Source organism: Suncus etruscus, chromosome 6 (genome assembly GCF_024139225.1).
Source record: "Suncus etruscus isolate mSunEtr1 chromosome 6, mSunEtr1.pri.cur, whole genome shotgun sequence".
NCBI lineage: Eukaryota > Metazoa > Chordata > Mammalia > Eulipotyphla > Soricidae > Suncus > Suncus etruscus.
The window spans coordinates 88,193,434-88,210,866 of NC_064853.1; the positions used below are offsets into that span (position 1 = coordinate 88,193,434).

The following is a 17,433-nucleotide window of genomic DNA, read 5'->3' on the forward strand; positions in this document are numbered from 1 at the left end:
GTTCCCCCAATACCTGCAAAAGTGCTTCCTGATTGTAGAGCCAGCCTGACACCTCTAGTTGTTTCCCAGAAAAATAAACAAACAAACAAAAAAAGTTTTACTAATTTTAAGACAAATCTAGATTGGGATTTAATTACCAATTTATGGAACCAGGGTATTCTAATATGTCAAAACCACTTTCAAATAGAATAATTAGAAAATTCCTCATTATCAGAATACAACCATATAAACTTTAACTTTGTATAAAAATTTTGACTTGCTTATGACAAGTCCTGGGTTTGATCTCTGGCACCAAGTATATACATACATATATTATTTACATATATATGTACTTATATATATGCTCAAAAATTGATACTAAAATTAATATTTTGATTTGTGACATATTAACATGTGTGTCCTTACTTTAGTATGAATGTACACCTTCTATTTGGTTATAATGTTATAAAAATAATTTTACAAATATCTCTGAGATAACAAGATAAGAAATATTTCAGAAAATATTACTTGAAAAAGTCTATTCTAATTTCCTTTCATTTGTGGTCACCACAAACAATATAAGCTGCTGCCATTCTGCAAATGTTGAAAGCTTACTTCTGGATATGAGCTTGCTTTTCAAAGAGTGTTTTTCAATATCTTCTCTCAAGTCAAATGTTTAACTCAAAGTTGATCTATTGTGACAAATGCCTATAAAACTTTCAAATCTTCCTGGAATTTGAAATTTGAATAGGCATCCCAAAGTAAGACATATTTCATTTGACCATTTGAACATTTTAGTACTATAATCAGTGAATGCATTATTTAGTCTATAAAGAAAGAATGAACTCAACATAGGAGCTCTCAGTTAAAAAATAAAAAAATTGGAGCAGGAGCAATTGTATAGTGGTTAAGACACTTAACACTAGCATGCATCCAATCTGGGTTCCATCCCCAGCACCTAATATGGTTCCTCTGAGCCCACCAGGAGTGGAAGATGGCTCAAAAAACAAACCAAAAACATAAAACTAGTGTCTTTTCTACAGTCACTATAATAATGAGATTCTTTTGTTTTCTGTCCTATAACCTTGTTTTTTCACTGTAAATTATAATGTGCCTACAGAAATGTGCAAGAAATGAAAGTATATAGTTCAAACATTTATTTTTTTTCGGGCCACACCCATTTGATGCTCAGGGGTTACTCCTGGCTAAGCGCTCAGAAATTGCCCGTGGCTTGGGGGGACCATATGGGACGCCGGGGGATCTAACCGTGGTCCTTCCTTGGCTAGCACTTGCAATGCAGACACCTTACCTCTAGCGCTACCTCGCCGGCCCCAATAGTTCAAACATTTATTAAGAATCTTCCATATGGGGCCGGCGAGGTGGCGCTAGAGGTAAAGTGTCTGCCTTTCAAGCGCTAGCCAAGGACCGCGGTTCGATCCCCCGGCATCCCATATGGTCCCCCCAAGCCAGGGGCAATTTCTGAGCGCTTAGCCAGGAGTAACCCCTGAGCATCAAATGGGTGTGGCCTGAAAATCCAAAAAAAAAAAAAAAAAAAAAATCTTCCATATATCCACATAAGGGTACAGAAATAATTTTCTGAGTCCCCAAAGTACCCCCTTATACAACTTTAATAAAAACTTCTTTCTCTCAAAGTTAGGGACTACCCTGACTATTATGGAAATTACTTTCTTATTTTCCTTTGTAATTTTATCACGTAAACATATATCTTTAAACACTATGTTTTACTCATTTTAAAACCTTCCATATAAATATTTTTATGTCTGACTTCTCTCATAAAGCATTATGCTTACTAGAATCATTCCATTTGATAACTACTCACTTTTTTTTTATTATTGAATAATATATCATTAAATAAATCTGACAATTCTTTTAGCTACACTATTACAATAGGCACTTTAAGTTATCTATAGTCTGAGAATATAGTACAATTCTGCTTATGGACTAGGACACAATATAATGGTCTTATATCTCCTTATATGTTTCTCTTGGTATAGAAGTGCATAGTTTCTATCAAATTTGCCTGACAATGGGCTACCTAAATTGGGGCATATACATATCCTAAAATTTGGTAGAGAGTGCCAAGTGAGTTTCTGAAGTGCCTATAGCAATATACACTCTTGCCAACACTGAGGTCTGAGATATTTTATGACTCCTTGTCCAAACCAATATTTGAATCAACTGTAATTTTAATTTTAATAACAGTAATATTTCCTATGATTCTAATATTCTTAAGTGTATTTTCCTTTATTGACCTTTTAAATAACTTATTTTGAACAATGTCTATTCAAATCCCTATTAATATTGGTTTGTTTCATTTTATTTATTTTAGAAATGCTTTAAATCTAAGAAATTATTCATGTATGTATTACAAATATCTTCTCCCTTTACTTGGCCTTTTCAAGTTTTTCTTCTCATTTATCAGCATGATATTTGTTCTTACCATTACCCTATTTCCGTCCTCCATCTTCTTGGGTAACCTTAGTTCTGCTATCAATGCCCATTTATTTGTCTTTTTATTTTGTTTTGTCTGTTCATATTACACACATCGCTAAATTCACTCAATACTTGTCTTTTCCTTTCTGACTTAATTTGACATAATCCCTTTGAGCTTCATAGCCTTTTTACTCTGAGAGTTAGACATGAATGAAAAAAGTTTCACATTTCAGCATAACCATTTTTTGAATATTTTGTGTGCATGTTTCAAGAAATTTTATCTATCCAGAGATCATGAGTGAAGTCATCATTCTAAATTATTTTCTTGAATCATTATTGTTTTTTCTTCCTCATTCAGTATACAATATGCCTGTAGTTGAGTTTGCTTTGGTTTGGGGAGTACATTCAAAGTACGTCCAGTTTACTTTTGGTTCTGTGTTCAAAGACCACTCCTGGCAGTACTCAGGGAACAATATAGACTGCATGCATTTTACCTACTGTATAATCTCTCTGACTATGTCGTTGAGTTTTATGTGGTTGTAAGGTTTTTAGGCTTTTGAAAAAAATATATATGTAAAGAAAAATTTATCTAAAAGCATTTATGACAAGACATCTTTCCTCCTTGAGTCAGATTTATAATTCCATTTTCTCTTTCCCTTCTATTAAAGATTGCAACTTCTAATCTTGACTATTAATGAACATTAAAGTATTTTATTTAACTTTTTTTGTTCTTTTATCAACTGATACATGTTTTTATTTATTCTATACCTACATTACTGTAACATATAAATTTTGATAATTTTTAAGCATTCTTGTGAAGTCTCTATCTTCATTATTCTTCATTTCTTCTTTACCTCTAATATTCTATCTGGGACTTTTTTCTACTGCCTAAAGAAAAGCCTTTATTTGTATTTAATGTATTATCTTAGAATTGTCTCAACTTCCATCTAAATATTTTTATTTTATTTTTATTTGTGAAGGATATAATTGTTGAGATAAAATTTTGTCATTCAGTTTCTGTACATTAAAACCATTCTTTCTGATAAATATTATGTAGAAATCAACTATCAGTCTAATATCTTGTTTTTTGTAAGGTAATCTATCTTAAATAATTTCTATAGTTTGATTATTGTGAGCAAAGTGCATGCTTATTTCTATTTAACTGCTTAATATTCAGAGGGTTTCTTTGTCTGATCCTTATTGCTCCTTGGCCATTTCAGGAAGCTCTAAGTCATTAGCCTGTAAAATATTGTCTCTGTTTTCATTCTCTCCTCTTTTCCTTTTAAGACTCCAGTGGTCTCCTGTTAGGCTTTCTCTTCGTATCCCTTGTGTGTCTTTTGTATGCACCCTCCTTTTATCTCTCCTTGCATTGTTCTGTATATGGCCTTTCTTCTAATTTGCAATTCTTTCCTGATCTCTGACAAATCTGCTATTAAGCCCAGCTATTGAATTCTTAAATTCTGGTTGTGTTGTTTTATTCCAAAAATATCTATTTGAGCCTTTTTCACCATTTCTAGTTTTCTGAAATATTCTGCCTTGTCTTTTACATTTTTAAACATAAAAAGCAAAATAAATATTTTATTTTACTTTTTTTACTTCAGTAGCTGAATCCCCTGTGTGCTTTTCTTCAATCTCTGGCTTATTTTATGTTTCCTATACCTGATTATTCTTATTTTTTCAGATGCCAGATTTACAAAATTATTTATGAAAATTGTTATAAGCCTTGGGGACAGAGCGTTGGCTCAAGTGGTAAGGCAAATGCTTTGCCCACATTAGCCTAGGATGGACCGCAGTTTGATCCTCCAAGGTCCCCCAAGCCAGGAGCGATTTCTGAGCACATAGCCAAGCGTAATCCCTGAACGTCACAGGGGATGCTCCCCACAAAAAACCAAAAACAACAAAAACAACAAAAAATGTTATTTGCCTAGAATGGTTTGATGATATCAGTTTTTCCAAAATTATTTTTATTTGTTGTACTAGGTCCATATGTTTACCAGTCACCCCATTTTGACTTAATTAACTGAGATATTTGAAGTATTCAAGTCTGAACTGATATTTCTGTAGGGATGTTACAAATCCATGGCTATCACTATCAAAAGTTAAAGTAAAAAAATAACAGGAAGAAGTCATCAGGATGCAACTTAAAGGCCCCAAATCACTATTTCTAGTTCTATAAGTTTGTCCAAAATCTAATTTAGATTTCTAGACTTTATGACTACTTAAAAAATCAGCAAATACTCCTAGGAAAACGTGGTACTAGAGACTAGGCTCAAATTCCTGGCCCAGCAGTTCTTTACTCTTTGTAGAGTTTTCCTCTCCCTCTAATATATGTCAAAAATGTACTTATCTTAAAACAAACCATTAAATGATTAAATAAATCAACAAAACATTAATAAGTCATTAAATCATGATTTTAATACAACATATGGGATATTCAGTATAATCTTGGGGAGGGGATAATTATTATCTATGTCAGTTTGTCTCTGTTACATTTCCTCAATAATTAAAAAATAAATCTTCACAATATTACAAAAATTGGTCATGATTTTTATTAAGACACATAGTTTATTAAGAAATAAAAAATGTCCAGAGCAATAGCACAGCGGTAGGGCATTTGCCTTGCACACCACTGATCCAGGACAAACCTTGGTTCAATCACCCACATCCCATATGGTCCCCCAAGCCAGGAATAACCCAAAAGGATGTGGCCCAAAAAGCAAAAAAAAAAAAAAAATAGAAAATATTTGATCTGACACAACTGGTAGCAGAAAGAGAAAAAGGATGACAAGTCATCCACATTTTTTGTATAAAATATTCAAAAAGAGTTCATATTTTAAATGTTCATATTCTTCATTTAGTCTTTAAAAAATTAAATAAAATTTTATGAACTTCACAACTGAAACTGCTTAAGCTGATAAACTGACATACTTTTGTGAGACAAATGACTGTTCAACAACTTTTGGAAGAGGAAAGTGAGTATACGGGTCCCTGCCAAAGGTCTATCAGAAGAATTATAAACCGTGATTACATTACTGTGGTTGCTGAATTCTTCTATGTTCATCTCCATTTGGAGTTCAAAATTTCATTTACTTACTAAGTATTCTAAAAACTTGCCTGAATTTCAGGATGGATTTAAAATGTTTCATGCAAAATAAGAAAACATACTCATATTTGGCACATGCATTTTATATAGTTGAAATAGAAAGAGATTTTATAATTTGTGTGGGTTTTATAATTATATTTTAGATTAACAATATAGTGTTAAAGTTTATGGTATTGAACAAATTACCATACTCCACTACTCTCACTGTGTCCATGAATATTCACCAGGGTCCTGATATACCAGTATGAACCTCTTCTCCTTCTCTTCTTCCTACTGTTTATTTATAAAATACTATAATCCCAAGTAAAAGGTTTGTCATTAGGGATAGTTTTAGTGGAGAATAGCTCTATAGATTAGCCAATCATTTACAACTCTAAACTCAGCATCATCATTCATGACTTCTGAGTTTCCTAATTCCAAAGGATACATGAATCTACACCAGGACTTCTCAACCTCTGCACTAAGACTTTTGGTATAGGATAGTTCTTTGTTTTTTGTGAGATGAGATAGATCTTTGCCCTATACATTGTAAATTGTTTGACAGAATCCCAGATCTACTACTTGTCAGATAGTACACATCTTCCCTCCTGCAACACAATAAAAAATGTCTCTAACCATTGCAGAACTACTATAAAACCATAGCTATAGATATTTTTTAGCTATACCCCTGGATACTATAAAATCTTAAAATTCTGACATTGACAATGACAATAGAATCAAGAGACCCAAACTACAACAAGCTATACACAAAAGGCAGCTGTTATACTAGAAGTCCAGGGGCTATGGGTAGAGGTATGGGATGAATGCTGGGAACAGTGGTGGAGGGAGATCAACACTGGTGGTGGGAATGGCCCTAATTCTCTGTCACTATGTACTTTATATATAACTGTGAAAGTCTCTATTTTCACATTGGTCTAAATAAAAATTAAAAAAAAATTCTGACATTGAGTACCTCTGGATAGCATTAGTAGGGCAAAGAAATAAAGGAAGAAAGTAGAATATTGTTGAAAGTCTAAATGGTAAATAAGACTAACTTTATATTTATTGTTCATTATATACCATGTGCCTAATACTACAATACGAACTTTAGAAAAATTACCTCATTTCAAAAACCATTGGCCTTATACTACAAAACTGAGATTATTAAGCAGTAGAAGAATAAAAAGAAGTGGTGAAGAAGCGGATTAGAGGTTACACAGGGACAGTGGTAATAGTTTCATGGACATTTTGTTGGGGTGTGTGGTAATTTTGTATATCTATACCATAGCATTAATACTATTATAACCACATTTCCGGACATAGAGTACAAAATTATAATAAAATAAATTTTGTCTCTTTTTATCCTGACTAAAGTCCTTCTCGTAAAATAGTAACAGTCAAGTATTATCTATATTTATTGATGTATCAGACCTTCCTGTGATATTAAATTTTTTCATTAATCCACATTTTTTAATTATAGCAGGAACCTACATATTAGGTTTAACTATTATATTCATTTTACAATAATGAAGGTAAACTCATAAATTGTATACTTTTCTTTAAATTGTACATTTATTAACTAGTTATAAATTAAAGTTTATGTCTCCTATGTCATTCTGACCATTTTTAAAGGGAAAAAAAGTCATTAGAAATTCTTCTGAGAAAGTAGAATTTTGAAAAGTTTAAGTTACTTGAAATATTTATTTGATGGTATATTTTGGTGAAAAACTGACACTTTCCATACAATTATGGAAGTCCTTAAATCATGTAAAAGGATATAACCAGCACTTGGTGCTCCACAATAGTTTGCACAAAGTGGATGCTAAACAGATAGCTGTTTACTCTGTAAAGAAAGAAAACAGAATGCTCATAAACTAACATATAAATCCCCATAAATTGCATCTTAAATTTAGGGATATTAGACATTTACTGAACATTTTCGGAGGGTCACACCCGTCAGCGCTCAGGGGTTACTCCTAGGTCTACTCTCAGAAATCGCCCCTGGCAGGCTCAGGGAACCATATGGATGCAGGGAATCGAACCACCACCATTCTTCCACATGCAAGGCAAACGCCTTAGCACTGTGCTATCTCTCCGGCCCCACATTTTTATGATTTAGAAATACTTTGGTGATTGACAAAGTTTAGTCTGCTCGCTGAAATTTAATTTGTGGATAACTCAGGACATTTTTGTGTAGAAATATCAGGAAGCATTGTAGCCAAAAAAGACTTTCATTGAAACTGGAGAGATCGTGCGGAGAAAAGGCATTTGCCTTGCCTTGGTCAACCCCAGTTAGATACCCAGCACTACATTAGGTCCCCGAAAATATTACAAGGAGTAATACCTGACATAGAGTCAGGATCTGTGCGACAGTTAGCTGTTGTTCAAAACAAAATAAACAACAACAATAAAAGGACTTTTACTGAACCTCAAGAATAAAGGCATGGAGAATCTACTTCTTTGTAATTGTTGAGAAAGAATTATATTCAAAGTTAGGTGAGAGAAGAAATCTCATTTACTCTGGGCCTAAATGGAACATCAAGCCTCTCAACCTGGGGGTCCCACGAGTAGCAAATCTGGATCTTTTGTACTTCTCCACTTAAAAATAAAACACAGGGGCTGGAGCAAAGCAGATAGGTCTTTGCCTTGCATGTGGCAAACCCGGGTCAACCCCAAGTATCGCACATGGTCCCCTGAGCCTGCCAGGTGTAATTTCTGAGCTGCAGAGTCTACCTCTGAGCTGCTGGGTGTGCCCCCCCCCCAAAAAAAAAACAAAAATAAAATTAAAAAGCACAAAAATCATAATAAATGTGAAAATTCCAGAAACACAATAAAGAAATAAAAGCGTCTGGAGAAACCCTCTTGAAACTGTACGTATATTGTACAGGGTTGATTATAAACACTAATTTTTTTCCTTTACCAACCAATCTAAATAGCCCCATTCACCAAAGTCAACCAGCTATTGAAAGTGCAAACCGAACAAGTCTGTCTAAATTACATTTTGTGAGATTTACTTTTGGATGTGTTGATACGAAAACTCTAAAAAGGAAAGAAAAGAATGTCTGTTTACCCATTCACTTTTCTCTTCATGAACAATGTTCAAAGAACTTCACATTTCAAAATACGTTTGTGGGCAGCGTAAACCTCAAGAAATCTGTCCTTTGAACAAAAGGATTTGAACACATCTTGTTTCTAAGCAGAACATAAGGCCTGGAATATCAGACAAGCTTAAGAAACATGTACACGTTGTTTGACAATAGAAAAGGCTGCATTTGGCACTAGAAAGGAAACAAAAAACATTTACATTTTGCATGGGCAATGTTTATGTTTGTTTGTTTGTTTTGTATTATCTTGTTTCTAATTCTTTTTCATAGTTATTGTAAACTAGGAGGCTAGTAAATAAGTTCTGAGAGAAACTCTGTGCTCCATCTTTTTGAAAGATGCATTCTCTCCAGAAAGTCTTCTTAGCTTCAGCTTAGTCTCATTTCATCCCCACCCATGCATTGTGTTCTCTTCCTGTTTTTCTCCACAATCATTCTCACTGTGCTTTTTTTTTTTTACGGTTTTAACACCCACCACCTAAAATAGTAAAAACATATAATATAAACTTCTAAATCCTTCCAGAAAATATGGTGTTTCCCTCTCTTTTTTTTTTTTGGGGGGGGGGTTGTTTCTTGGTATTTTAGTTTGAAGCCACCACAGTGCTCAGGGCTTACTCCTGGCTCGGCACTCAGATCTCATATCCTGGCGACTTAGGGGACCATAATTGGAATGGTGGGAATCCAATCTGGGTCCACTGCATGCAAGATAAATGCCCCTATCTTTTGTGCTCCAGACCCAACACTTCCTTTTTCACTAAAAAAAAGAAGAAAAACCTTTTGTCTGAAGAGAGGGTTTCTCCTACCTTCATAAGGAAAAGAGGGCCAATCAATGATAAATCTAGGCAAACAGCTTTTACTTCTTATTTCACACAGATCTAGCACAATGTATCTACACAAAAATATATAGGTAGTGTTTTTTTTTAATTTCTGTTCATCCTAAACTTAAAAGTAACTATAGAACTTAAAGATTTCGAATCTATGGAAGAGGAAAGAACTTTCCAGTGATTTTTTTTACAATCATTGCAGAGAACATTTTGTCAGCATAGAAGTAATAGTAGGCAATACTTTTGCACTAGAGGGTGTGAAAAAGGCAAGAAAAGTTGACAGGTTTTTTCAGCCTAGAGAGAAAGATCATACCAAACTTTTCAATTCGGTTTCCAATACTCAAAAGAATTTAAAGATAGTAGAACATAAAACTGTTTATTAGTGAAACTCCAAATTATGAAAAAATAAGTGAATCTAAGTCTTCATAGGTTTGCTAGATTAAAGCACAAAAGAAAGAATTTCCGATGGCCCTGGTTTATAAAGAAGAGGGATATAACTTGTATGGTAAGGCACATGCTTAGTAAGTGGTTGAGTTGAGTATGTGGTTGAGTATGCAGTTGAGTAAGAGATCAAATCAGTTTCCAATACCAAATGGTTCCCTTCACCCAATTTTACTCTAGTTAATAAATATTTATTTACCTTGGTCAGTAGTTAGGCATCTTGAGTTTATAGACTTACTAATTATGGTTTTGTGCATCATATTATATATAATTTTCATTCAATTAAATATTTGCTATATCATACCTCCCACTATAAATTCTTAAAATGCTGTAATATCTATTTCTTAATTAACCTTACATTTTTCTATTTCTATTTCTATATTCCACTTAACTTGGGTGTCTTCCATTTGTTGAAATATCTTTTGTGTTCTAAACCAATTACATTAAATTATACTCTAAGGCCAGAGCAATAGCACAGTGATAGGGCATTTGCCTTGTCTGTGGCCAACACAAGTTGGACCCCGGTTCTATTCCCAGCATCCCATGTGGTCCCCCAACCCTGGCAGGAGCAGTTTCTAAGTGAAGAGCCAGGAGTCACCCACAAGTGCCACCAGGTGTGACCAAAAACTAAATAAATAAATAAATAAATAAATAAATAATACTCTAAATATGTAATCAAATCATAAGTCATAATTCTTCACCCAAATTCATACCAGACTCAGAAGCATGCAGTTGGCTATAACTTGTGGCACAGAAACAGAGATCTAGAATGTTAACATCTTATTTGAAGTTATCAAATCTCTCTGTTAACACAAAAGCAATGGGCATGGAATAAGAGTCATCAATAGGAATCCACCTGTGAAAATTATATAACTAATTATTTCCTCCTTTTAGATGTGTGTGTCATATTTGTCATCACTGTATGTGTCATATTTGACTTTAGAAAAAGGCATGTTGAAAAAAAGTAGTATTCCATAGGAAATACATTAATAAAATGCTCTAAGGATTTATGAGTATTTCTTATTTAATCTTATTTAATCCTTGACTCTATAAACCTCATAAGAGAAATAAAATGTCAATTCTAAGGAGCCAAGTCATATGCCTTGAGAAATATATGATCAGATATGAAGAAAATAGATGTAAGAAATTAGGGACTTATTACACGATTTCATCTGTTCAGTAACAAAAGAAAAATCCATCAGTAGTAAAAGTACATGAATAATATATGGTAGTGTTTTGGGGAGCCAGTATTAGTCTTGTGGGAGCCAGTTAATTTTATTAAAAGGTAGAGTGTAGAAAAGTTGAGAAATACTAAAAGCTCAAAGGCAGAAAAATCTTTTCTTCATTATCAGCATGAGTTGTACTTATATATGCTATGTGCCCTGAGGACCCAAGTCCAATCATGAGCAGAACATGTCTCATCTGACTAGCCCAAATTTGCACACTTGATACCCCGATAACTTTAAACTTTAATAAGCAGCTCCTGTATTACAACCTTGCAGTACAGTCATTTAAATCTCATTTTATTTGGAAGAATCTTTCCTAGTGACAGAATTATTGTCATCTGGCTGACAAATATTTCTCTAAAAAAATTTGTTTAAACCAAATCAATTCACAAAAACATCAGAATGGAAAAAACTGTATTTTAATGGAATGCCATTTTATTAAAAGTATTTCAATAACTTATACTCAAAGCCACTGAAACTACCAAACAAACTATCCTGATGCAAAATAGACAAACCTGATTTATTTCTAATATAAATAAGCTGTTTAAATTCAACTACAAATAGCTTGTTTAGGGCTCTTTTAAAGCTTTGCTTCAAACAGTTTTTAATTTAAAACAAGATCTGTCAGCTTTAAAAAGGTAAAAAATAAAAGTATCCCCATATGCCTTTAACCATTTTGATCCAAAAGACTTCCAGTTTGGTAAAAAAAAAATAATTTCTTGTCAGTAATACTCAACTTTTGAACTGTTATAGCTCACTGATATATTCTGCCATTTTTTTGAAATATTTTCATATACTTAATACAGTTCTATTACAGATCTTTGCTGTACTAAGATTAATGTACATATTCGCATTAATCCTTAGCTGATTACATTTAGTGTCAACCAGCCATTGTTATTAGAATGTTATTTTAAGTTGGTTTATATGTTCATTCTCCATTCTTAGCTGACCAGATAGTCTAATGACTATAGCACAGAAAAGCAAAACCCACAAATAAATGTGGGGAAAAGAGTCAGTCAAGCATACTCTACTAGCAAAACTCATTCCATTCTCTTGATATTTTCTTCCTCCTGTGGATATTACATTTTTGTATTTTTCTAGGATCTTACCCAAAACTCTCATTATTGTACATTAAAGGTTATCAACAGCCTCACCTGCTTGCTAAATTACATGCTGCACAAGTCAGCCTCTGAAATACACTGTAGAATAATAGAAGTGAATATTTATTATCACAAATTTTAAGTTGTTAATAGTACAAAATGTGTATGTTTTATAAAATCCCAGTGCTGATTTTATCCCCCAAAATAATAGTGTTTTTAAAGGGCTCAATTTTTTCTAATTTACACCAAAAGGCTCTATAGATTAGCAGCACTCTTATTACATGCCATTTTAATTCCAATAACTCAGATGAATTATTCATTTGATTATGTGTATAACAAGAAGGTAAAATTTTTATTTTCTTGTTGAGAGAAATGAAAGTGTTTTTCCCCTATCTTACAGAGAAAGGAAAGGCTAGCCAAGGACCTTTCTATACATCTTCCTAAAAACATAACTAAAATAATATTTTTAGTATTTTAAGAAAATAGATGTATTGTTATATCAGTTTTGTCAATACCTACTTATATAACAAGGAAAGAAGATCACAGAAGCTTCATCTCTTTTTTAAATTATAATAAATAATAAAAAATATTTTGAAATAAAAGCAATAACTACAAAAAGTTCTTAGACACTGAGGAGAAAGGTGAACAAAAAGAAGGATCAGAGAAGAAAACATTAAATTTGGCTTAAGGAAGCAGGACAAAGATAGAAAAGAGAAAAAAGTGCCATCAAAGATATAAATGCGGGGCCAGAGTGGTGGTGCAAGCCTTAAGGCATCTGAGAGCCAGCCTAGGACAGACCGAGGTTCGATCCTCGGGCATCCCATATAGTCCCCCAAGCCAGGAGCGATTCCTGAGTGCATAGCCAGGAGTAACCCCTGAGCATCACTGGGTGTGGCCCAAAAACCAAAAACAAATAAATAAACTATATAAATACATATGATGTAAAGAGACATGTAAAAACTCTTTAGCAATAAATTTAACAAAATTGAAAAAAATTAAATATAAGTTATCAGTCACATACTGTGGAATAATGAACTATTTGGGGTTTTTTCCCCTGCTTTATAGAGAAAATGTATTTTGGCTTGCTTATTGATCATTTTTAAAAGATCCATTTATCATAGATATTTATCCAATAGCCCCAAGCTTTTGTAGCAATCCATCAGAAATATACCTAATTTCTTGATCAAAAATAAGGTAACTTGGCCAAACAATTTCAACCAAACCAAAAAGAGAGAAGTGAATTACTTTCCCTGAAAGGAAGCATTCACTTCTGATATCATCTGAATAGCTGTCAACAGGCAAAAGGCAGAAATGTTGAATATTCTGATTCCACAAGAAAGTGTGTTTAATAAGGAATAATTAAAATGCACTATGATTGGATATAGCACAAAGAAACCATTTGGTTGTATGGTCCATTTTAATAAATAATTATAGCTTCATTATAGTCTGTATGTGAGCTATTAAGGAATTCCATGATTAAATACATAAAACATTGTAATTTGTGTGTGAATATCTAAAAATGAATAATCATTATGGTTATTTCACAGATCATTAAGTTGACCTCAATACCACTCCCCCAGTGCTTGACACACATATATAGCAAGTTTCTTATTGTAACATATTATATCATTTTCCATAGTGTTCCTATATACCTAAGTGTGGAAGAAACTTTGAAGAATCCATGTCCCTGGTGAATGTTGTCATGGAAAACTTCAGGAAATACCAACAATTCACCTGCTATTCAGACCCAGAAGGAAACCAGAAGACTGTCATCCTAACTAAACTCTACAGTTCCAACGTGCTGTTCCACTCACTCTTCTGGCCTACATGTATGATGGCTGGGGGTGTGGCAATCGTTGCCATGGTGAAACTCACACAGTACCTCTCCCTGCTTTGTGAGAGGATTCAACGGATCAATAGATAAAAGCAAAAATGGATGACATTCTTTTCTTTAAAGCTCAAATACTGTTTTCTTTCATTCTTCACCAAAGAACCTTAAGTTTGTAATGTGCAGTCTGTTATGAGTTCTTTAATATATTCTTATATGTAGAGCAATAATGCAAAAGCTGTTCTATATGCAAACATAATGTTGTTCTTGTTAATTCAAAAAAAGACTATAGCTGTTTTGTGTTGGTTGGTTGTTTTTCGAACTCTTGTTTAATGTTGGAACTAGTATTTCCTTTCTCCTTCTGCCAAAACAGGGCTCAGTTATTTATTTGCCAAGCTTTGGATAAAAGTAGACGTTATCAATGTGATGGGATTCTGTGTTCTGAGTTATCAGATCCCTTGAAGAGATTTTTGCAATATTTTTCATCATTCATTGTTTACTACAGCTACAGCCAAAAATATGTTTTTCTTTCCTTATACGGAGTCCTATAGCAAGTGAAGGGACCAGAATTCCTAACTAATGGATATATTTTGCATTTACTTGTATTTCTACCATATCACTGTAAAGAAGGGGAAAACTCAGACAACTAGTTTACATGTATTACTTTTTATTCATAATTTTAGATTTTTAAACTGATTTCCAAAAACTAAGCTGTTTTCATTAACCAATTCTATTAGTTTGTCCTGTGATCTAAATAGTAAATGAACAGAGCCCTTTTCCATTAAGACCCTTTTACTGTGTGAAGAGTTGACATTTACAATGACATTGTTTCCAATGAATTGACTCAATGTTGAGTGGATGCTCCTTAACTGTATAGAAAAATCTGTTACTAACATATTTCTGTGAAAATTTTTATTCCATTCAGTTTAACTGTTAAGTGATAAAATTAATATCCTATTTGTTGGTTATGAGTGATAGGATGATTTCAGTGGTAAATCTATTGTGGCATAATAATGTGTTGACATATTGCACCTTCAGAATTTATGTTTAAGTTAACAAGTGTATAGTCGCTCTCCTTCTGATAAGTGTTTCTTGTTGGAATTTTAAATCTATGTGCACAAAATATTTGTCTCACTACATGTTTTATTTTTCTATTTACAATTTCATTTTTGTTGCTAGTTTTTATACATAGGATAGATCGTTTTTCTTAATATACATTTGAACTGAATAACAGACTTAAAGGAAGCACTTGCTCATATTGCTATTTACTTATCGTATTGGTCTTGGGGACCACACCCCAACACAGTCATGAAGGACTGATTTTCAAAGAAAATACTGCATCTTTTATTTAACATCAATATCAAAAGCAGAAGACATATATCTTTCTCATCTATATATTTAAGTACTCTTTTGTAATGTAGTATCGTTTTCTAGGTAGTGCAAAATTTTACAAATCATACTGAGGAATATACAGTGAAATTTAATTAAGTGGAAAGTATTCTGCAATATTGTAATTCATGGTCTGACTTTTCATAAGCAAATAAATCCCTAGGGTGTAATCAGGACTTCAAATGTGTAATTAAAATTTTTAATCTATTAAATCAGCAAAGTTTGAACTCCTCTTCCATTCTAAGCTGACAACACCCCCCTGGTAGTCCAAAAATTCATTATTTTAATCTTTAAAGGTATTTAAAGAGATTTAATGTACCTATATACATGAATACTGGGTATGAGTATTTAAAAATTATGATGGTAGACTATCTCAATTCTACTTTGAAAATATAATTTTGGTTGAAGAGATACTACAGGATCTAATGTGCATGCAGCTAACGTCTGTTCAATCTCTATACTGCATCTGATTCCCCAGAACTACGAGGAGTGATACTTAAGCACAGAGCCAGGAATAAGCCATCAGCATCACGAGGTGTGGACAAAAACCAAAATCCAAAAACAGTAACAATGAAAATAAATAACAACAACACCATAATTTTGAAAACAATACAGAAAATTCTGTGATGTGGAGCTAAAACATTTTCATAATTAATGTTCTTCATTTCCTTTCAAATATCCAAGAGTGAAACATATTTAAATAAAATTCTTTGATATGTTTCTCATATCATCTGGACTTGTACCTTAAATTTTCAACTGGATTTTAAATAAGAATGTTAAAGTCTCAGTAACAAGAAATAAAAAAGATAAATCAATGTCTCCTATAAACCTAGTCAAGAAGTACTCTTAAGTAACATAAATGTATATATAATCAAATGATCATTATTAGTAGAAAAGAACTGAGACTGAAAATAATTATTTAAAGACTTTCCATGTGTTCACTAATTTTATAGGGTTTCTTATAACCACGTTATTGAAGGGAGTTCTATTAGTAATTCATTTTACAGATAAAAATGTTGAGATTCAGAGGTGTTAAGTAATTTTATCAATAAGATGGGTAGATAAAAAATACCCATTTTGTATCTTTCTGTTATAAAACTCAGTTCATGGTTTAGATATCGTCTTTTGATTTTACGTTTTTTTTATTATGAGAACAAAGATGACAATGTAAAGTTACAGTGGGAAGACAATCACCCATAAACAGAATTCTCAGAAGAAATACCCTTGCTGACACCTTAATTTTGAACTCTCAGCCAAAAAACATTAAGAAAAATAAAATAAAACAAAATAAAACACATGCACAATTACTTAGTCCCTCAAATCCCCAGATTGTAGTACATTATAACATTTCTTAGTAGTATGCAAAGCAATCTAAAGCCACAAAATTTATGTAACTCCTTTAACATTGAAGGCATAGTATTTTTTTACAGTTCCATGCACATGCATATTAGTTTAAGTTAACCTCAAAAGTTTAAGTGTTTTTTTTTAAGGATTCGAGTCAAAGGAGCACAACAAGAACAGTGTTAGAGTGGCAATTGTTGTTTGCATAGGCCCAGCAAAATATGAGGGACATGGAAAGGAAAAGCTTTCCTCTAAATACAAGGAGACCTTACCCCTAAAGTTTTCTGGCATAATACCAACTCTAGGCTCCAGGCACAGTAGGTTGTCTAACCCAAGTCATTGTCTATAGAGCCAAAATACTTTTATTTTTCACACAGTCGATGTTGTTGATGTCAGGTTTCTGTAGTTAAAAATCCTGGAACATTAAGAAATGTTTAAAAGGGCCGGAGTGGTGGCACTAGAGGTAAGGAGTCTGCCTTGCAAGTGCTAGCCTAGGATGGACCAGTGTTTAATCCCCTAGCATCCCATATGGTCACCCCAAGTCAGGAGCGATTTCTGAGTGCATAGCCAGGAGTAACCCCTGAGCATCAATGGGTGTGGCAAAAAAATAAAGTGTTTAAGGGCTGGAGCAATAGTAAAGTGGTAGGGCAATGCCTTGCATGTGGCCA

The 17,433-nt window shown here is 33.1% G+C and overlaps 1 protein-coding gene across 1 annotated transcript in view; it reads left to right on the top strand.

Annotated features, from left to right (window-relative positions):
- Nucleotides 1–14,847, top strand: part of KCNMB2 (potassium calcium-activated channel subfamily M regulatory beta subunit 2) — a 329,861-nt gene extending 315,014 nt beyond the window's left edge. Inside the window, exon 5 of the mRNA XM_049775225.1 lies at nt 13,847–14,847. Coding sequence (XP_049631182.1) covers nt 13,847–14,131 — 285 coding nt within the window. The 3' untranslated portion in view covers nt 14,132–14,847. The remainder of the gene's footprint in view (nt 1–13,846) is intronic.
- Nucleotides 14,848–17,433: the final 2,586 nt, after the last annotated feature.